This window comes from Engraulis encrasicolus, chromosome 10, assembly GCF_034702125.1.
Source record: "Engraulis encrasicolus isolate BLACKSEA-1 chromosome 10, IST_EnEncr_1.0, whole genome shotgun sequence".
NCBI classification, from domain to species: Eukaryota; Metazoa; Chordata; class Actinopteri; order Clupeiformes; family Engraulidae; genus Engraulis; species Engraulis encrasicolus.
In genome coordinates, this window is record NC_085866.1 from 26,819,649 (window position 1) to 26,841,711 (window position 22,063).

At 44.0% G+C, this 22,063-nt stretch overlaps 2 protein-coding genes across 3 annotated transcripts in view; both read right to left on the reverse strand.

Annotated features, from left to right (window-relative positions):
* The window catches only part of nfascb (neurofascin homolog (chicken) b), a 37,362-nt gene extending 30,117 nt beyond the window's left edge, over nucleotides 1–7,245 (reverse strand). Inside the window, exons 1-4 of the mRNA XM_063208523.1 lie at nucleotides 6,926–7,245; nucleotides 2,079–2,147; nucleotides 626–757; nucleotides 291–396 (exon numbers count right to left, since the gene is read on the reverse strand). Coding sequence (XP_063064593.1) covers nucleotides 291–396; nucleotides 626–722 — 203 coding nt within the window. The 5' untranslated portion in view covers nucleotides 723–757; nucleotides 2,079–2,147; nucleotides 6,926–7,245. The remainder of the gene's footprint in view (nucleotides 1–290; nucleotides 397–625; nucleotides 758–2,078; nucleotides 2,148–6,925) is intronic.
* A 1,177-nt stretch (nucleotides 7,246–8,422) lies between these two features.
* Nucleotides 8,423–21,395, reverse strand: LOC134456894 (calcium-independent phospholipase A2-gamma-like). Of its 2 annotated transcripts, none has more exons than XM_063208521.1 (11): nucleotides 21,240–21,395; nucleotides 19,289–19,411; nucleotides 17,560–18,964; nucleotides 15,398–15,547; nucleotides 14,986–15,143; nucleotides 14,687–14,781; nucleotides 14,233–14,404; nucleotides 13,563–13,620; nucleotides 12,055–12,249; nucleotides 11,123–11,318; nucleotides 8,423–8,934 (listed from the first exon to the last, which is right to left on the reverse strand). In XM_063208521.1, the coding sequence occupies exons 2-11, from the start codon at nucleotides 19,360–19,362 to the stop codon at nucleotides 8,672–8,674; spliced, it is 2,766 nt and encodes a 921-aa protein (XP_063064591.1). In that variant the 5' UTR covers nucleotides 19,363–19,411; nucleotides 21,240–21,395; the 3' UTR covers nucleotides 8,423–8,671. The 2 variants fall into 2 exon arrangements, with proteins under 2 accessions (XP_063064591.1, XP_063064590.1); XM_063208520.1 differs by having other exon boundaries at nucleotides 19,289–19,461.
* Between the last annotated feature and the right edge of the window lie 668 nt (nucleotides 21,396–22,063).

Consider the following 22,063-nt stretch of genomic DNA (forward strand, 5'->3'; position numbering starts at 1 on the left):
TGACAATGGGAGTTCCCAGGTAGGCCTTTCACACAGAGGTCAAGTGAACTTGTCAGTTAACAGACACAGAGGTCAAGTGAACCTGACAGAGGTCATGTACGTGTATCACTCACACATATCGTATTTCCCATATCAAAGGATGGAAAGCATTAGGCTTGGAGATCGCTACAATGGGTGGCCTTATACAGTATGATAAAGGCAAACAGCAGAGAATAACCTTTACATTTAATCATATATTTGATATGATCAGTGTATAATTCAATATCTTAAGAAACCTTGAAGAGTCTTACGCTGGCTGTGGATTGCCTGTAGCTTCACACTCAATGACGACAGGGTCTCTGGGCTCCACTATATGGTCCTTCACAGACTGTTTTATGATAGTAGGGGGCTGAGGAACTAGAAACACACACACACACACACACACACACACACACACACACACACACACACACACACACACACACACACACACACACACACAAATGCATAGACGCACAAATACATGCATGCATACACGTGCACACGCACACACGCATGCACACAAACAAATAAACATTCACATATACACAGATGCATACAGTTGACGTAAGCGATGGTAAGAGACAAATGTGGCTGTTTAACTCACCATCCTGTGGAATCTCCATAGCCAGCATTCCTGGCCTCATCAGCAGCAAGAGGGCAAACCTGACGACGAACGCCACCTCCCAATCTCGACTCCCCATCGCGGCTCAGACTGACCCACGCAGGCTATCCTGAACTGGATTGAAGAGGGGATTATGAACAGTGGCACATCTTGTCAAGAGGCTAGGCATGCAGTCGCTTAGGGCCCCCATGTCTTCAGATTGGAGAATAACAGCTACTACTTTAAACTAGATATTGACGATTTGTTATAAATGCCCATTCTTTTGAATTTTCGATTGGGACCCCAGTTTACCCTAGAATTGCCTCTGATTATGAATGAATATGGAAGAAGGAAGGGATTGATAAGGGTGGGGATGGAACCTGCAGCCCTGTGATCCACAGTCCAGGCTACCAGGAAGCCCAGTGACCCATCCATCCAAGGGTAGCTCAAGAGACTCCACCAATCATCAATCTAATATCCAACAATCATCATCAATCCGACATCGTCCAACAATCATCAATCACCTGAGTTTTCAGAGTCATTCAAAGACAGAATTACGTAACAGATAGCTCAATAGACTTCAGAGATCTGTAAAGGCCAGATCAATCGTGTCTATTGTCAGCTAGCTGGTGCCAATTCAAAACATCATCCGAAAAACCTCAGTCATTTTTCAAACAGTGAAGTAAAATAACAATGAATAACAATGGAAAAGAAACCACCAGTGCTTCCAGTGTTTAATGACAGTGATTAACAGCCTACAGCCCTTGACTCTCTAATGGGCAGAGTCTCAAGTAGACCCTTTGTCACTGTCACGTTGGTTGGTGCACACAGTCACACAATAGAGTCTATACCGGGCAGAAGCAAGCTCACCTCTGTACACACACACACACACACACACACACACACACACACACACACACACACACACACACACACACACACACACACACACACACACACACACACACACACACACACAAAGCCATCTGTCGTGCTGTGGGCCCTAGCTGCTCCCATTGCTAAAGGATTACTGTTTCTGATGCTAATGCTTTTGTTATCAACTCAGTCATGCTTAGCTAACTAGCAAATGTGGACAGTGGGATAGCAGTGGTTGTATTCTACTTTTGGTTAAACTTCCACTACAACCTTTAACTAGAGTGTAGGTCTAATCTCAATGACAATTCAGGGTTTATAAAAGAAAAGTTATTTTGAGAAAAAACTCTGTACACAACAGACACTAGACTAACATTATCTAAATTAAATTAGCATTAAATGTAAGAAAACACAAGAACATTTCAAGTTAAATGTGAGGCTACTGTAACTAAAGAAAACTTAGTAAGAAAGGAAAACATCACAACCTACACACAGTGGAGATGACATTGCCTCATACACTCAAGTGTTTCAAAGTAGGATAGTTAGAATGAGAGAGAGGTGTGATAATAAGATGGCCGCCTACCTGTATTCAGTGACTGGTCCAGCATGAAGACATTGTCAACCTTGCGTCCAGACCACATCCAAATTCCAACTTGAGACAAAAGGGGGAAAAGAGAAAAGGGTTTTTTTCTTTTTAAATTAGGAAAATAGCACCATATTATCTAAAAGCCTAATACCGCACCCATCATGGTTTAGGCTTCGACATTCTGTGTAGACTCGTGAAGAGTGTAGGCCTAAATGATGTTATACCGTATGACAAAATTATACATTCACATATTGTGGGCTTACTTTTCCTGTCAATACAAACTTCTTATACATCCTTACATTCAGCAATGTTTTCCTTCACATGAATAAAATACTACAACTAGAACAAAAATAACCTTACATACTTTGCAATATATGGCTATCAACATTATATCTGTTTACAGTACCTCAGAGAGAAGGCCTAAATCACAACCGTGTCATCTTGGATTGGCTATTTGATATTGCGGTCACATTCCTCTACCTCGGTAGTAGCCCACAGTCTAAAACACCATTTCTTATCCAATGAGAGATGAGAAGCTGTGACTGTCTGCTGAGGAGCCTGTGTGTCAGTCAGAGTGTTCACCAGTGTGTCTGTGCTGCATTATTCCCCCTTCAATACGGCCACTCTTGCGGCAGCTTCCAGGCTGCTGTGTCTGCCTGCTTGCCTGCCAGCCTGCCTCCCACTCAATGGATGAATTGAGAATGATATGACCCCCCCCCCCCAACCCACCACCACTAACCACAACCGCAATGCCAATGACCACCACCATCTACAGTATACCTCCATCCTCCATCTATATACGTACTGTACCTCTTTCTTTAATCACGTTCACTGAGTGAGAGTGAGACTTTCTCATCATGTTCCGATCTCACCAGCTTATGAATTTAAAGAGACAAAAGCTTCTCATGTCGTTGTTTCTACTTTATGTGAATTCCACCCACTGTATTCATTCACTAAACTGCCACGGGCAAAAGAAGAAAAAAAGAGAGAGGGGGAAAAAAGGATCAACCCATACTTGGGCCAAATATGCGGCATTCTTTATGATTCTGACATCAATGTGTGGGCACCATTGTTTAGATTTGAAAAAAATACCGCAGCAGCATTGAAGGAGGCCATTGTTTCCCCTGAAATTATTCCATGGCTCATAAAATCCCATGACTAGACATTAAACCAACTGTTTGTCTGACTCTACATGGACAGGATGTACAGTAGATACAGACAGCACACACAGCTGGCTTGGGTCAGTCAACATCTGGTGTGTGTTGTCATAGTGGCCATTACCGTGCGTAGAGGTCTATAACAGTGGTGCACAATGAATACAAATTAATACACAATTTTGGTCCCCATGTAAAGATATAAAGATATTGATTAATGTGTCCAGCAAGAGGTATTAGTTGCATCAATTCTTTATTATTATTATTAATATTATTATGGGGGGGGCAGGGGGGGGGGGGGGGGTTATGGCTTGCTGCTTTGGTAAAAAAGGTGAAGAAAATTGGTCTAGGTCTAGAGAGAGGATGGTGTAGCTTGCTTGTCATGTGGCTGACATTTTATAGAGAGGGTGTCAAAACCTTCAGTTCCTTTTTGTGGGGAAGGAGTTGAGGTGCACAGCGATTGTATTTTTATCCTCCTCATCTTTTGCAACTGTCTTCCTCTGATTCTGAGTCTTTTCTCCATCGCTCTCTCTGTTGCTCACACTCTCTCTTTTCCCCACTTTTTGTCTCTGTCTCTGCTTCTCTCTCTCTGTCTCTCTCTCTTTCTCCCTCCCCATCTTCCCCTCTCTCTCTCTCTCTCTCTCTCTCTCTCTCTCTCTCTCTCTCTCTCACCCCCCATTGTCATCTCTCTCTCTCTTTCTCTCTCTCTCTCTCTCTCTCTCTCTCTCTCTCTCTCTCTCTAAGTGTCAGAATAGTAATGCGGTGTGACAGGAGGTCTCATGGGAATGCCTGGCTGCCTACTGATTCCTCTTTTCTCTGCCAGATGCTTCCTCCTTGGCAGGAGCAGGAGAGGATAGGCTGTTGCCCCGGGAGACAGCCACCTGACCGCCATCCCAGAATACTTCCCTGGCACTGCTGACCTGAGTGGGTCATGAGGAATGCACAGCTTCATATGATATGCATTGGCTGTTTGTGTCCGTTCCTTTGAAGGTGAAGTCCAGAGACTGTACCATAATATGTTGTATTACATTACAGTGCACTTAGCTGACGCTTTCATTTATTCAAAGTGACTTACAGTTATTATTTTTCAGGGCATTGGTTACAGTCCCTGGAGCAATGTGGGTAATGTTAGGTGCCTTGCTCAAGGGCACTTCAGCCATGGATAGAGATGTAGGGAGAGGTCAGGGGGGATTTGAACCTGGAACCCCTAGATTGAAAGACCAACTCTGTAACCACTAGGCCACGGCTGCCCCACTCTAATGTACTGTATGTAGGCCTACTGTATACCATTGGTCGGGACCCATATGTCACCAGATGTCAAGTGGTATAATAATTACTTTTCAAATTATATTTTTATGGCTTTTTTATCTTTACTTCCATCAGGACAGCAGAGGAGAGACAGAAAATGAGTGGGCAGAGAGAGACAGGGAAGGGTCGTCAAATGACCCGGGCCGAAATCGAACACGGGTCGCTGGCGCAGCAACCCAGTGCCCCACTGTTAGGCCACGGCAGGGCCATAATTACTTATTATGATTTGTGGTCTAGCCCCTCACTGCACGCCGTACCTCCAGTGGCACGCTGTAATAGTCACTGAAAAGTTAAGTATACCCACCATAGGACTACAATACTATGACATAGCACAGGGCCTTTACAGTAGTAATGCATTACCACTTGGTCATTGCCATTATTTCTGGTAACAGCAAATTTATAACAGCGTGTCTTAATGGGATAATTAATGGCTTAGTTGAGCTACTTTTTGTACTGTGTAATATTTTTAATAGTGTATTTCCAGAAAATGTCACTTTTCATACATGGAAAAGGGAATCTTCTCCATGTCCGCCATTTTGTATGTCCAGAAATAGACATTTTAAGCTGCAAAATGCACTGTACTTTGGTCATACAATTAAATATTAGTTTATTACTTGGTAAATATTAATGAAAAGATAAAATTTGGCAATAGGCAGCACAGTTTCAATGAGCAGCATAGTTGCAATACCTACTATGACCACCATCCTACTCAGTGCACCTTCAAATAATCTTCATCCTAAATTTATCCTAAAGACTGTGTGTTAAGTGTTAAATAAGTTTTTAATGATCTGTACTGTATATAGCAAAGTAATTCACGAGATTAGATATAGAATTAAATTACATTCATTTCTGTGATTGTCTGATCTATCATTCAACTGCTGTAGACGTGATATTATCCTTCGGGAATGCTGATTCACTGTCACCATGGCGTCTTATCACTATTGTTGTCACGATGAAGATCTTGAGCACTCTTGCCAACTAAGAGGATACGTCATAGGACAGACATATGCAACACATTCGTCTACTACTGGCCTCTCTCTCTGTCTCTCTGTCTGTCTATCTGTCTCTGTCTCTGTCTCTGTCTCTGTCTCTGTCTCTCTCTCTCTCTGTCTCTGTCTCTGTCTCTGTCTCTCTCTCTCTCGCTCTCTCTCATTACATCATCAGCATGGGGGGTTAAACGGTACCATGCTCTATGCCACACACACACACATACACACATGCACACACGCACATACAGGTCCCTCAGCTGTACTTCCAAAGACAAATAACAATGCTGTGTCTATTGTCCACAAGTGGCCCCTGGCACGTGCATCTGAGAGAGAGAGAGAGAGAGAGAGAGAGAGAGAGAGAGAGAGAGAGAGAGAGAGAGAGAGAGAGAGAGAGAGAGAGGGGGTAGAGGGGGTAGAGGGGAGAGACAGTGTCTCTAGTCTGAGTGGGGGGCTGTACTGTAGATTGTGGATATCGTTCAAATCTCACAGCATGCCCAGACATACAAGTACATGTACAGTAGCAGATGCTGCGCTGACCCCTACAGGCAGTGAAGAAGGTGAGGTGACCATGCAGACTGCAGACAATACAGATACTTCTCACCAGCTCCAGTGAAGTTATGCTTGGGATTTTACTTAGTTTGAGTGTCCCCTTAATGACCCCTTTTTTATTTTATTTTACTTGTTTACTTGTTATTTTATGGCATTGTGGTCATCCATCGATGCCGGTACTGAACTGAACAAAGTTATCCAATACAGTCTCTTTTTTTAATGAATCAGTACAACTTGGTTTATACGAGCTACGTATATGAGTTTTAAATATTGATGTTGAAACTGGTGTTCAGGCTATATGTAGCTGTAGTTTTGCAAATGTTTGACTTCATCTTCAATAATAATTCTTAAAAAAAACAAAAAAACATTTGGATTTGTTTCTATAGATCAATAAGTACCTCAGTTCCAGCAGTGCTTAAAAGTTAGTCTTAAGCAGCATGAGTAGGCCTACCTCCAATATAACCAGTAATGTGAGTCTATCCATTTTCCATAAACAAACACATGTACTAGTAGCCTAGTTTCCCAGAGTGGGAGCCCTGTTCATTCTACATGAAAGTGCTGAGTCACTAAGTGTGATCATCTCCAATATGACATCATTGCTAAATTAGCACAGCTCCCATATTAGCATCCATAGCCATAATAAGTATCTCAATGGTGTACGCTGACATGATAGCCAAACACACAGACAGTAGAGATTACAAAACACCACAGTGACTACATGCTATCATCATACTGTAGCCTATTTTAGGCAAATGTTATACTAGATGGGCTATTACACTGGAAAAAAAAAAAACTTTTGAAAACACTGCTGTCATAGTATTTGTTTATTTGAAAGATGTTTTACCTGAACTTGTGGTCCCTAAAGTTGTCATCCACGTGAAGAGGGTGGGTTCCTCTGAGATCCTCTTCTCACAAGTGGTGAAAGATGTCAGGTTGTTTTAAAATTCCATTGTCTCTCTTCCAATAATCCATTAGACAAATAATAAATGATCCACAAAGTCAATATAATATCCACAGACCACCTCAGATTGCTGGTAAGATAGACTATTACTTCATGCCCCTGTGTTATTTACTTGAGGACATTGTTTTTGCTCCAGTGAAGACCTGCATTTTGTTCAGCGTAGCTCCTGATGTGAGCTGCCTGGAGTCACATGGGCCCTAAGAGCCATGATAATATGGTCTTTGTTCACCACACAATTTACTAATGATGTCATCGGCTGAGATGGGCTGCTTTCGCACTTCCCCTATCAATACCACATTGAAATGGACACTTTTCAGCTCACACCCAGTCTCTTAGAGGGATTTGTCCTTTTCTTAAAGTTCAAACGGCCAAGTGTGGTGGTTGTTTTTGAATGTCACCTTGCCTCTCTTTCGCAAGTCAGTCCATTTGTGTGTGTTTGTTTACACAGAGCTAGAGAGCGGCCATGTTGCCGCTTGTGTTGGCTGTTGCCGGTGCTGTGTTGGCTCTCTGTGGCTGGCACCGGGATACTCAGTATTCCGAGCGAGAGACCTCTCTGTCACAAACAAAGTCACCCTTTCTTGGGACAGGCGGCCACAGGGAATGGGGGGAGAGGAGAGGAGAGGAGAGGAGAGGAGGGGAGGATGGGAGGAGAGGAGAAAAGAGGAGAGGAGAGTGGAGGTGGGCGTTTAATGGGGGCAGGGGCAGAGGTGGAATGCAATGATGTCCCTACAAACCTTCAGCCACATTGCTGTGTGTGTTCACTGTTAGTAGAGAGACTGGGTTACATTTCTGTCACAGCTTGTGCAGTGCATACTAGTCTCATTCAATTGTTAATAGGTAAATAAGTTGCATTACGTCTTGTTTATATTACGAGAATATACCTTTATTGAATGTGAAAAATTATTGTAATAAATACATCAATATACATAGTAATTGACACAATAGCTGGACTGAATTGCACCTGTTTTCACACAATAGAAGAATAAACACACCACAGTTGTTCAATATTACATTATATGTACCAACACACAGTATTTCACATACAGCAGTTTTTTTTAATAGTGATATACCTGATCTGCAAAGTGTGTGCTTATGAGTGAGTGTATTTATGTATTTCAATGCATCTTCAACGGCAAGGCCATTACTAGAAAGATATCAGTGCAAATAGTATGTTATTATAACCAATAATATACCATAGAGAGAATAGAATATAAAAATGTCATTGTTATAACCTTCTAAAGCTTATTTGACTATCATCTGTGCATCTTCAGCGTTCAGTTAGCAGCGTTATAGTAAAGTTATAGTATATACGTAACTATAGTCTAGTTAAAGTGCTTTCGTTCTACTACAGTAGCTCCTTCCAGACAACAACAACAACTATGTAGTCAAGAGTCTTTAAAATATCTTCATTGTTTCAAGGGGAAAATACACTATTAGAAGGAGATTAGAATACCTTCCCAAACATTTCTCAACAAAAAAATCTCTTCATATTAATCTCTTCTTTGAACTCGGAGGTTTTCCATGACCATTTCCTCAATACAGTCATGGCATGCCTTCCGCACCCGTACATGTCCACCTAGTACTGACTGAAGACACCCGGTAAAAAAGAAAAAAGAAGAAAGAAAAAGATCAGGCCCAGCGATGCTTCAGCTCCCAGGCCATCTCTGTGATCCAGTCCGTGCTTTTGGACAGCACCGTGCGCTCGGTCCGCAGCACGTCGCAGAGCCGCTCGATCTTGTCCCGGTTCCGGTCCAGGTACTGCAGGGTGTCCGTCTGGAGCTGGTCCAGGGCGTGCGTGCGGCTCTCGTCCAGGGCCACCTCGGCACTCAGCATGGGGTTGAAGCGGAAGTACACGTCGTCCGCCAGGAGGTCGTCCAGGAGCGTGTGGACACCTGTCAAGGTCAAGGTCAAATCTTTACTCCAGTGGGGGCGCATATCCAATATGAAGGTTAGTGTGGAGACCTCTCCAGGTCAAGGTCAAGACTTTACTCTAGTGTGGACGCATATCCAATAGGTTTGTGGGGACACCTGTCAAGGTCAAGGTCAAATCTTTACTCTAGTGTGGGCTCATATCCAATATGAAGGTTAGTGTGGACAACTGTCAAGGTCAAGGTCAAATCTTTACATTACACGTAGTGTGGATACATATCCAATATGAGGGTAATGTGGAGACCTCTTCAGGTCAAGGTCAAATCTTTACTCTAGTGTGGGTGCATATCCAATATGAAGGTTAGTGTGGACAACTGTCAAGGTCAAGGTTGTCAAGGTTACATTGGTATGCCAACATGCAGGTCATTCAGCAGAATATTCGTAGAAGACACCTGACAAGGTCAATGCATTGAAAGTTAAAAGGTCATCTAGGAGAGTGTGGACACCTGGCAAGGTCAACTCTTCAAATTAGTTATACCAACATGCGGTGTGAAAAGCCAACCAGCAGAGTGTCTGACTAGGTCAAATATTTAAGCAATATGACCCGAGTGGGAGGGAGGATGTTAACTGATGTTATTATATGGTGTGACGTCATCGGTCGAATGCTCCACTCATTTCAACGGGGCTCCCCAACGTTCGCACGTCTGTTATTTTTCGATAACGGACGGGTTGGTCTATAACGGACCGCTGTCAATGGCAACAAGACTTTTCACTGCTAAAGCGACTTTTCAACAAGACTCTAATCAGCTGCTGTGATAGACAACACCTGTTGTCCTGGCTACCTAGCTGTTAGCGGTGTTCCACAACAGCACTGTTTTGTTTTGCGCAGCAACAATCTTTTGACATTAAAAACTATAATAGACTTCACATTAAATAGGCCTAAAGAAATGTCCCCGCCATGTGTGAATCATTTAAGTATATCCATATAATAAGCGGGTTAACTTTCGGCGAGTCGGTCGCTTTGTGGAATAGCAGCACTTCAGAGAGAACAAGACCCCTCCGCTTCGCGTCGGGGTCTAAAGATTCTCTCTGTCGTGCTGCTATTCCACGGTAGCGACCTTCTCGCCGAACGTTAACCCTTACTTAACTGATGTGACTGTGGTTCGGCCATAGGCCAAATGGTATATTACTAAAGACTAATGTTATACTATTGTAGAGTAGTGTGTATGCTTTTTTCATTGACTAGTGCAACGTTTTACATTAAAAAGAGCGTAATACAGTAGTGTCAGCTGCATTATGACATGGTGTGTTGGGCTCACTCCTTGGGTTGGTGGTCATACTACGTACAGTATATGACAGCTTAATAATAATTAGCTGCATAATTACATTGCACTTAGCTGATGCTTTTATCAAAAGGGACTGGCAACGCTTTACAATAAGGTTACATGAGTAATGATGGAATAATGTCTGAAGTAATGACTGATTAATAGTGAATAAACATGTGATTCATGTAAGCAGTAATGTCTACTCCATTAGTAATCAATACATAATGATGAATGACTCATGATATTCACTATGAAGTAAATGTGATATATCAGGGGTTAATTAAGGGTGTGAGATCCAAATGTTAATAAATCATGTGTTAACATTGCGGAAAAAGATCATACCATATCTTTCCGATCATATATGAATCAGACCTTAGTTAACGGTGCAATCGGAATTACTGACCATATGTTTCCATTATTACTGCACCTTTAACTAAGGTCTGATTCATATATGATCGGAAAGATATGGTATGATCTTTTTCCGCAATGTTAACACATGATTTATTAACATTTGCATCTCACACCCTTAATTAACCCCTGATGTACCACATTTACTTCACAGTAAGTCATTCATCATTATGTGTCGACTACTAATGGACTAGACATTTCTGCATGCCTGAATCACATGTTTATTCATATTTATCAGTCATTACTTCAGACACTATTCCGTCCTTACTCACGTAACCCTACAGGGTATTGGTTTCAGTCCTTGGAGCAAGGTGCATTGCTCAAGGACACCACAGTCATGGAGTGCGGTAGGGAGTGGAAGGGTGGGATTTGAACCTGCAACCCCCTGATCTAAAACCCATCTCCTTAACCGTTAGGCCACGTCTGCCCACCTACTATAATACATGTAATATGCTGCGGTGCGGTGCGGAGGCCTCACCCTCTGTGTCCGTGGCGCTGTATATGAGGTGGCTGAGTTTGGCCCGGAGGCTGGTGGACGTGGCGGGCCCTCTCTCAGTGTTGTCATAGCGACCCGTGCCCAGGGACAGCACGCACTGGAAGGGCAGGCCCGGCCACAGCAGCCTGCACTCATGCACCGCCAGTGCACACGGGTTGTTCTGGATCAGACCGCCGTCCTGCGGGAAACACAGATCAACATTTAGGATTGATTAATTTGTACTATTTAAATATGTTTTTGGTCTTTTAGACTTTATTTATGGACAGGACAGTATGGGAGGTAGACAGGAAGCGAAAGGGGAGAGAGACGGCGAGGGGTTGGCAAAGGACCCGGCCCGGGAATCGAACCCGGGTCAGCCACATGACAGGCGAGTGCCCTACCGGATGGCCACGGCAGGGCCTGATTAATTGATTTGATTCATTGTTTGATAATCGTTGGCATTGGGCTTGTTTTTCTATAGATTTACAGTATGGCCACAGAAATCAATAGTATTCAGTTGAAATTGGGCAGGACTTAGTGCCTCCATACGGCTTTTGAGCATTTTTTTGGCTGGAAACCACCTGTCACATCTGGCAAGCCTGAACACCTGTCCCAGCTCCGTCTCATCATCTGGCCTGGGAAATCCCATGCTGCCATCATTCCAACCTGAATGACAGCATGAATTCTATCCCTCAGTGAGGGTTCCAAACCTTGGGCTCCATTCAGAGGCGATGACTGCGGTTTTTTTAATACATACAACACGATTGGCTATGGGCTACGTATATATGCCAAATGACACATTCCCAATAAACACCCAATAAACGGCCCTGTGCCAATCGTAAACCACACCTTTCCTATAAGAAATTGCATAGGCAGCCCCCTAGCAGACTATCTGACTTGTGAGATCGTCTGGTGTTAACCAGGCACCGTCTCACCTGGTGTATGTCGCTGTGCAGCGGGAACTCTCTGAAGTAGCCAGGGGCGGCGGAGGAGGCCCTGACCGCCTCCCACAGCTTGTAGGAGGAGCCTCCCGGGTAGCGGCTCATCTTTCCCGGCGCGTGGTTGTAGTTGCGGAACATGAAGGCTTTGGGGCTCGTACCCCAGTTCACCACCGCACTCACCGCTGACACCTTCAGAAGGGACGAAAACATGCAGTAGAAAGAGGCGGGTTACAATCACCTGTTGGGGATGGGCTTATGACATATAGGGGGGGTTGGGGTGCCCCAGTAATTCACCGCACTCACAGTTGCCCAGTGATGGCGATAATGGATTCATTAGTTAGAATCTAGTAGCCTGGCTCTGACGCAGACCCTTCGTGCTTCGTGCATCTTTGTTAAACTTCGTGAGCTCGCACTTGGGTCTGGAAATCTTAGACGAGCTCGAAAGAATCAGATATTTCACAGTCTGTCCAATCAGAATCGCGGGGTGGGGTATATACAAGTCAGTGGTTGAAGTAGTAGTGATTTTAAAAAGGCCACGTGAATACTCCAATCAGGTTCGAGCTGTTTTGAACACACCCATGTCTTTCCAGAGCTAAGCGATTGACAATGTTCCAGATGGACCATCGCGTGAGAACCAGGTTAACAATCTAGTGCCATATATACCAAATGACTTAGTTTAGCCTATCCAATTCAGACAGGTGACTAGCTGGTTGAATGATCACCTGGTTGAATTGGACAGGTAAAACAAGGTCATTTGAAATATGTGAGACTGGATTGTATACAGCAAGTATTATGAATCCATTTTGCCCATCACTGATCACCGCACATCACAAACACATAAAGGTGGGTTTGGGATGCTTGTATGGATGGGCATGCAACAAATTAGTGCACAGTGATACACCCTGGAGAAGGCCATGAGGGCCGAAACTCGTAAGCATTGTAGCCAAATAAAAAAGTAAAAAAAAAATTGCAACCTTGAGTGCCTCAGCATCTGTCTACCTGGACCAAGTTTGAGAGCCCCTACACTGATGAGCACCAAGGAAAAAAGGTGAAGACCCAGAAGCACTCCAATTACCTGCTTGTGTTAGTGTACAGTGCATTTTACAGTGTCAAATCAGCACAGACAGAGCAGCATTTAACTGTGTTGGTTAGGGTACCCCAGTAGGGCTACACACATACGAGGACTAGGGGACATGATGAATTCCATCAACACCAAACAATGACGAGAAATCCTGAGTGGATATAGTGCTACCTCTAGTGGATGTTTCTTGAAACAGCACTGTTCAGGTGTTATATTCTACCCTCAAGAGTATACATGCTTATACATCATACATTAAACGTGTGTCATCGTTGCATATTTGATCTAGGCCTACATGATGCAGGATAACTACATTTTATTAAGCATAAATGAAGAGTTTCTACTTCTGCATTATACAGTACAGTAGGCTATGTTGTGTTCATCGGCAGGTTGACACAATAAAGAATGACAGTGACAGACTTACTTTGGGACAGTGTTCGCTCCTGGCCGTTTTGATGAGAACCCTCTCACCCATCTTCTCCCTGTGGTACAGCAACACAGTCTCAGAGCCTCCAGAAATGACAACACGGCACACAGTAGGTACAGCTCTTTTCATTTGTCTGTTATGTACAGTAGGCCTATATGTTTCTGCCTGCCTGTGACTGTCTTTCTGTCATGTCTCTGCCTATCTGTCTGTGGGGCATCTGTGGCCTAATGTTTAGGGAGGTGGACGTAATCACGTAAGATCAGAGGGTGAATCCCCCCCCTTTCCCCTCCCTACACCTCCATTCACGGCTGAAATGCCCTTGAACAAGGCACCTTACCCCACATTGCTCCAGCGACAGTAACTAATACCCTGTGTTACTTTGGGTAACAGCATCAGCTGTTATGCAATATGTAATGCAATATGATGTAATGTAATGTTTCAGTTCATTTTCAGTTTGGTTTATTTGATAAGGACAGATACACACCATTTAGGCTATGCAAGCCCAACAGAATAGCATCATAGCATTTCTAGCCTTGGCTAATTCCCAATGCCCGTCCCTAGAAGCGCTTTTAAAATAAAATATAAAAAACTATTTTTTATTTTAAAAATGTAAAAGGCCAATGTAAGACCTATGTCCTTTCTATCTGTCTGGCTGTCTGTGACTCACTTCAGCAGGGTCTCCCAGTTCTGGGTGCTGTAGTAGGAGTGGGTCCAGCCCATCTTCATGGTTCCCACTAAGGGGTTCTGCTTGAACACGTCCGACCCGAAGCCCCGGTACATCTCCTCACAGTCGTCCAGAGAGAACCGGCCCAGACCGACCATGAAGGCCAACACAGCACCTGGACAAGATAGGGGGAGAGAGGATTTACGAAATGCACTAGATAGGCCTACATTAGGACAGCCAAGAACAGAACACAATAATAAAAATCAAAGACAAATAAAAACATATCATTAAGAGCTGCCAAGGGAAGGTATCAGAGGCATTTTTATAAATGTCTGTAAAGGTTAGTGTGCATCCAAGTCATGTTAATCAAAAGTCAATCCATCGTTCTATGGTGATTGTCTCACTGATGGAATTAAGTGAGAGTGAGAGTGAGATGCTGAGTGTGAAACTGTCTCACCTGTGCTTACTCCACAGATGTAATCAAACAGCTCATGTGTCCGCTTGCCCGTCTGTTTCTCTATGATCCTCAGCACCTCCAGAGGAACCACTCCCCTGATAGATAGATTACAAATGCATTCTCATTTTAGATTAATTTAAGACGTAGTCTAACCTTAACACATGCACATTCTGACCATGGCTAGATATATATAGTAATAATATTCTATATTCTATAGGTTATATTCTATAATAATATAATTTGGTATCTGACATTATTGAAACATTATGGTTAAAAAGCAAGAGCCATGTGTTTCACACCTTGTGCCTCCCCCATCTATGGAGAGCACCCTCACTCCGCGGCCTTTGACCGGCTCCAGGTAGCCAATCAGGGCCATGGCCTCCCGGATGGACCTCTGGAGCTTCACATCCTGACGGTGGTTACGCCGATGTCTCAAGAGAAGCAAAGCAATCTTTTCCTGATGAATGAATGAATAAGCAAGTAAGTAAGTAAGTAAGTAAGTAAGTAAGTAAGTAAATAAATACATACATACATAAATGAATAAATGACAAATAAGTTATCAAATAAATGGGCCTACATGAATAAATAAATAGTCTAACTAAAAAGTTCTGCTTCATACTACCCCCACACAAAATACACCACAGCACAGTACAGAACAGTACAAATGAATAGACTACAATAACAGCGCAGACGCGTGTGTCAATACTTTACCTGCCAAACAATTGCTTTGAGAGCAGGATGCGCAATCAGATGTCTGTTCAACTCCTCCGTGCAGGCAAAGATAGTGGATGGCAACGTAGCACTCCTCAGATTGTTGAGGAGAACCTTGATCATCTCTTCTACTTTCCTCTGGTCCAAAAACTACAGTGTGCAAAGATTACATCCGTTAAGAATATCGCAAGGGTAGCCACGGCAAACGTTTGGCACTACAATAATGTTTTGTGGCATCATTTTAGCTAGGCTACGCGCAGCAGCATCAGCTGCTGTCTGAACGCATTCTGCAGTGCGTTGTCACCTGACCTACAGTAGTGGCACTGGCCAAAGATTCCACAGCGCTGCGCGCACACCTAGAGACTATGCTGCTGACCTGCTTTGATTCTGTAGAGCGTGTGTAACTGTGACGTCTGTGGGATCTTTGGTTAGAATTCCATTGACCAAAGAAAACTTTTCCGTTCATTCGTGCCTGAGTGCCGCCCTCTAGGATACTGTAATGTCGGCTAATGGCTACGAAGATTTTCATTCGTCCGAGTAATGTAGGTTAATGTCTGTCTCAGCCATCCAGGTAATGTAGGTTAATCCCCGTGGAGAACAGGGTTGCCAGAGTGGCCTGTTTTGGATGACAATTTGCGGGCAAATAAGACATTGGATAGGCTTGGGCGGATTTTTCTGGAGTTAATGGTTACACTTTTCTTAAAGCCGATTCTATAGTGCCTTACGAGCGTATTTATAATGAATTATTACGTGCATCATAATTAGTCATAATGCATTATGGCTAAACTCATTATCCTTCATGATGTAGGCTATTATATCAACAGTTATAACAACATCTAGCTTATTATGCGTCATACATACAAGGGTGTTATTTATTTATTTATTTATTTATTTATTAATATTTATTATAAGGCATTATGAGCTAGATTTATAGTTATAACTGTTGATACATCATGAAGCATTATGAGTGTAACCATAATGCATTGTGACTAATTATGATGTGCATTATAATTCATTATAAATACGCTCATATTGCACTATAGAATAGACTATGTAAGGTGTTACCGAGTTAATTATTAGGCCTATAATTAGTTCATGAATTTTTGTCAATTTGGATCTAGTGCCTGTTGGTGGATTTTGGCATTTATTGGGCTGGGAATCATCAGTCATATACTGTATATGGAAACACTGGTGTGACATTTATCAAAATCTGGTCATGCAAACCGTTCATTTAGTTGTAAGGCTGAACTTGAATATGCTATTTTGTTCCCACTTGAAAGAGGCGCTTCAAAAATGTCTGGGCAATGTCTTTCTCACGAGGAGAGAGGTGTGGTCTACCCCCTGTTAGATACAGAGTAAACTCACTCATTCCTTCTGTAACATCGTCCAAAAACGGATGAAGCACCCTCAAAATGTCTTTGGAATAAAATGTCTTTCAAATTAAAAGAAAAAGTCTGGTGACTTATAACTACTGAAAACTCTTTGAATAACTTGACCTGGATGATTCAAAATCTCCACATATTAGCCTACATTACAGCAGAGGGCAACAGTCAAATCACGCAGGTCTGCCAAAGTATGTAGGCCACTGCCATTAACTGTTGGCTACAGTACAACCAGACAGTAGCTGTTGGCGTGTTAGCTCAACACATAGAGTAGTGCCAACTCGGGGTGTCACTTTTACCTCTAATGCACTTAACTAGGAAATCTGCTGCGACTACTACTACAAAGTGTTGTACTCCAAATACATTCTACAACTTGTTGCCTTTTTTGACAATAAACTCTTGAATCTTAAAGTGTAATTCTACTCTAAGTGCTGAATTAACACTGTGCAATTGACTGTGTTAGATGTGTTTCCATTAGGCAAACCTAGGCAATTGCCTAGGGCCCCAACCAAACATGTCCTCCGTAGGGGCCCCCAACTGTCACACATCAGTCATGGGAAACACACAAAACATAGGCTGGACTTTAATTGGTCACTTATGTAAAGTAATCGAAGACATATATGAGACAAAACACTAAAATAGCACCAAAACACAGATTTTTTTATGTCTATATAATGATTTTTGAGGGCCCCATGTTTATATTTCGCCTAGGTCCCCAAAATGGCTAGATCCGCCCTTGGACTGTGTACACTTCTTGGGTCAGGCTTAATAATAACTCACCGTTCGTTGGGCCCTGGTGGCGGCTGCTGCTGCTGCTGCTCTTGTTGCTGCTGCTGTTTTTGCTGCTGCTGGTGGTGGCATTGGTATGCCTTTGGCATCGACCTGGGCCTCCTGGTTCTTAGAGCCCAGTCCCAAATAGCTGCCAATCTTATCTTGTACCGCAGTGGTCGTCTGCAGCAGGCTCTCCATGAAAGAAGTGGTCTTAGGCTTTGGGGGAGCGACCACGGTCAGCGCTGTGGTATGGTCCACGTAATCCCCTTCCAGATCGTCCTCGAAGCCCTGCGGGCCCTTGAAGAAGTGGTTGATGTGGCTGGCAATGTGTGCGTGGTTGGCGCCAAAGCTGGTCGACGTCTCGCTCATGTGGAACAGGCTGGGGGAGTTGGGATGAGGCGGCTGTGGGGGGCCTTGGGTGTGACTGTGCGGCCTGAAGTTTGGCTGTGCTTTCACGGACGCTGCCTGTGAGTCTATGACCTTTGCACCAAAGTAACGGTTAATGTGGTGCGAGAAGTGAAGGTAGCCCTCCTCCGATGAGCTGGCGAGTATGTTGTCTTTGGCTTCCTCATGTTGGAAAGTGATGTTAACTTTCTGTGCATTGGTGTTGTTAACCACGTCCTTATCTGCTGATGGCTGTGCAGCGTCTGTGGTTGTTTTAAGTGTTTTCCTCCGTCTGCCATGCCTCACCATCACATACTCTTCGCTGACGTCAACCTTGGCGTGCATGTCTCTGAAAGGATTCCTGGTGAAGACTGAGTTGATGTGACCGGCCACGTAGCTGTAGCTCTCCCCGAACCTGGAGGCCAGGGAGCTGATGTGAAAGAGCTGGAGGCCGCTGTACAGCCTGGAGGTGGTCGTCTGCTCCTGAGGTGGCGACGCCTCAGCTGCCTCTACAATCGGACCATTCCTCTCCTCCACCACACTACTCCTCTCCTCCACCACACTACTCCTTTCCTCCACCACACTACCCCTCTCCTCCACCACAATCCTCCTCTCCTCCACCACACTTCTCCTCTCTTTCACACTCCTCTGAGTATGAGTCCGCCGGAGTTGCCTTCTCTGAGGGTCATGCAAGGGGTACACCAGAGCTCCGTTGCCAATGCTGGGTGCCATGGACGGGTCCCCCTGCTTGAAGTAGACGTTGATGTGCCTGGAGAGGCGCTGGAAGGACTCTCCGAGACGCATGCCCAGCAAACGCAGCTGGAAGGTGGGCTTCTCCTCCGGGTAGATGCCGATGGGGGCCTGTGCTTTGAAGACATTGCGGCTGGAGGTAGAATACAGGCGCGCCGGCTGTTGGCACAGGGGAGTTGGCACAAGGGTCCATCTTCTTGATACGTCCCAGAATGTATTTGTGGAGTTCAAGTTCCTCGGTTTTGCTTTAGTGTTTTTCACATGAGGTCTTCTCACACAGCTGAAATGTGCATTTGGTGGAAGATTGAATTAGAATTGCAATCAGGATAGAATATACAGTACGTACAGTAGAACGCACTGGAGAGACATTAGTGAAACGGTGTTTGGCTTCATCTTTTAAACATTTCATTCAAAAATGATGTAGAAAAACATATTAGATTTGAATCAGGTGCACCTCGCCTGGTACTGATTCTCTTTCAAGAAATTGAAGTATTATGGGGTGGTCAGCACCAGTGTAAGGTGCACCACCGGTGTTTGTGTTGGAAAATGAACAGAACCTCTTAAATCCGGCCCCATAATGTTTATGGCAACAGTGGCAGCTCACCTGATCTTGGAGTAACACCTGAGCCTCCTGGCGCCCAGGTACGTCACAAAGTTAGTGCTGAGGTAGCGGCCCATTGGGCACTAGGAGCAGCTGAGCCACACTCTGATTGGACCTCCGATCTGTCTGTCAAGTGGCACAATACTTATGGCAAAATAATGTCCTCCCTTCAAAACCTACGTATGAAGTCAAAGAGTGTAAAAATTAGTTTCATGAACCCCTTTTGCGTTCTATATACTACAGTGAATGACTAGATTTGTTAATAATGGACAAAAATACTGTTTCCCCTCAGTCTTCCCTGCTAAAATAGTAGCCACGAATCTGTGTGTCAACTGCAGACTGCAGGTACTGTATGCATCTGTCAAAATCATTGTTTATGTGAAAAGGTTACACCAGATTGAAGAGTACAGTAAGTGTCAAACCATTCTTCCATGTTCTTCCACCAACAGCACAGCCACGTTCACTGTGACCTACTGTGTATGTGTGCTGTATATTAATACCTGCCATGCCCTATAGGTTAACTCCTCACCAGTTATGGAAATATATTATGCTATTGTTCTGTCGGCCATAGAGGGCATGTCTGGCACTGAGTCAGTCGTGTTGAACTATGTGGCAGCTGTATTTATAAACACATACGGTATGGTCAGGGCCAGGGGTGCTGACAGGGGGGGGGGGGCAAAGGGGAAAGTTGTCCCGGGCCCAGGGAGAGAGGGGCCCCAGAATTGGGTCCTCACGACATTGTATGTATTGGGCTGGGGGAGCCCTTTCAGGTTACTTTGTCCTGGGCCCGGCCAAATTGTCAGCGGCCCTGGTCAGGGCAAGGGGGGACAAACAAGTCAGTTGTCCCGGGCCTTGAGGGAGAAGATGGGGGTGTGGAATTGGGTCCCCATTACCATTGTACTATGTATTACAGAGGGGGCCCATACTGTACAGATGATTTTGTCCCAGGCCTGATCAAGGCTGTCGGTGGCCCTGGGTATGCTGGCCAAAGGCATGGGTCTCATCCACATGTCTTCAACGCTACAGATGGCTGGCACTGGCACATACCTCTTCTACTTCTAGGTACTCGATTCCAGTTAGAACATGACTCCTTCCTCTCTTAAAGGGCAGGTGTACGCAGGGCCGCTGACAGCTTTTGCTGGGCCCGGGACAAAGCCATCTGAAAAGGCCCCTTCCCCAATTCATACATTGTAAAGGGGTCCCAATTCTGGGCCTCTCCTTTCTCTGGGGCCCCAGGACAACTGAACCCATTTGTCCCCCCTGTCGGTGGGCCTGGGTGTACGGCAAGGCCACTGCACAACACCAGACAAAAGGACACCCCCTTAGTTTGTTTATCCACAATAAGCTGCTTAATACCATAACAAAAACAATCTTGCACAGTGTCAACCGCATGACATGCGGTCAACCGCAAAACATTCCACCCTCCCCTTGCAAATGGCAGGTGTATGACAATGTCACTGCACAACACTAGATAAAGAGACATCCCTAGTTCACTTAGCTTCAATAAGCCTCTTAAAAACAAAAAATCCTTTCCTGCATAATGCAACAGGAAATGCTTCCAGGTACCGTTGATGGAGATGATTTTCAGTTTTAATCAATTACATGCGCCGGACAATAGACTATGGAGAAATGTCTACATGAGTTCTGTCCAAATTAATAGTTTAACCTGCTATTTATGTGTATGTATACATTATTATTGCAATATACTGTTTAATAATACAAAACCTGCCCAGCTGTCTTCATGGAATGTGAAATAGCTTAATATTTGAGCAGGGCCTTGTTTTGTTTCACAGTTAAACATCAAATGGATTTAGAAGAACAATTCACTGTTCGTCTGAAGGAGTGAAGGTCAGTGCAACATGAATTAAACATGAGTCATGCATATACTCAGACTGACCTTGAGGAATTAAGACATAAATATTAACATAAATATGCAAACAATAAATGCATTTACCAGCTCTTAATCCTGCTTCTGTGTACCCTGTAGACACTGTTGTTTCTTGTGCTGAGGTTTCCAGGAAAACAATGTGTTTAGCACCGTGAGTTACTATCTTCTTCTATGGTGTGGCCAGGCACACAAAGTTACTTTCTTCCTCTATGTTATGGAGAGGCACCAGCTTGTGTTGTGATATTTTATCCCCACCCTCCCTCTTTTGGAGCTGTTGTCTGATTGGCTGTCTCCAAGACGGTCCCATTCAGAGCTGCACTTCAATAACCCTGGGTGCATTCCAATATGTGGACTCCAGTCCTCCACTTGTGCTTGTGGCCTCACGTTTTGCTGACGCCCAGCTTCTGTGGAGAACACAATGAAGTTTCCCCACTGTCAGCCTAGCCACAATAGCTTTTAGGAGACTGTTCTTCATTCACCATCCCATTTGCAAAAGAGAAAATGACATTAGAATTAAGATTTTGCGAGATATTGGCAAACAATTCTGTTGTCGGTGACATCATAACGAGGTCACAAGCTGGCAAGTGAGAAAGGGGGGACGGGAGTGTGCATATTGGAATGCACCCCCTGTGTGGTTACTCCAAGCACACTCCTTCCTCCTGGACTGGTCATTCACTCTGACGCTCGCAGATGTCATGTGTTATAGGTCTAAAATTAGAAAAAACAGTGCGCTAGATTCCAAAACATCATGCAGGACATGACAGAACAGGGACAGTGCTGACGTCACATATTTATTTCGTAGAAATAATAACTTACAACCATATTACCTGAAAATCAATAATAACTTACAACCAACAATCAAGACAAGCGAAAAACAATACAATGCATAC

Coding starts and splice junctions, on each gene's coding strand:
- LOC134456894 (XM_063208521.1), bottom strand. CDS start 19,362: ATGGGCCGCTACCTCAGCACTAACTTTGTGACGTACCTGGGCGCCAGG. Junction 12,250..13,562: donor GGAGCGAACACTGTCCCAAA/GTAAGTCTGTCA, acceptor TCCCTTCTGAAG/GTGTCAGCGGTGAGTGCGGT. Junction 11,319..12,054: donor TGCACAGCGACATACACCAG/GTGAGACGGTGC, acceptor TGTTTCCCGCAG/GACGGCGGTCTGATCCAGAA.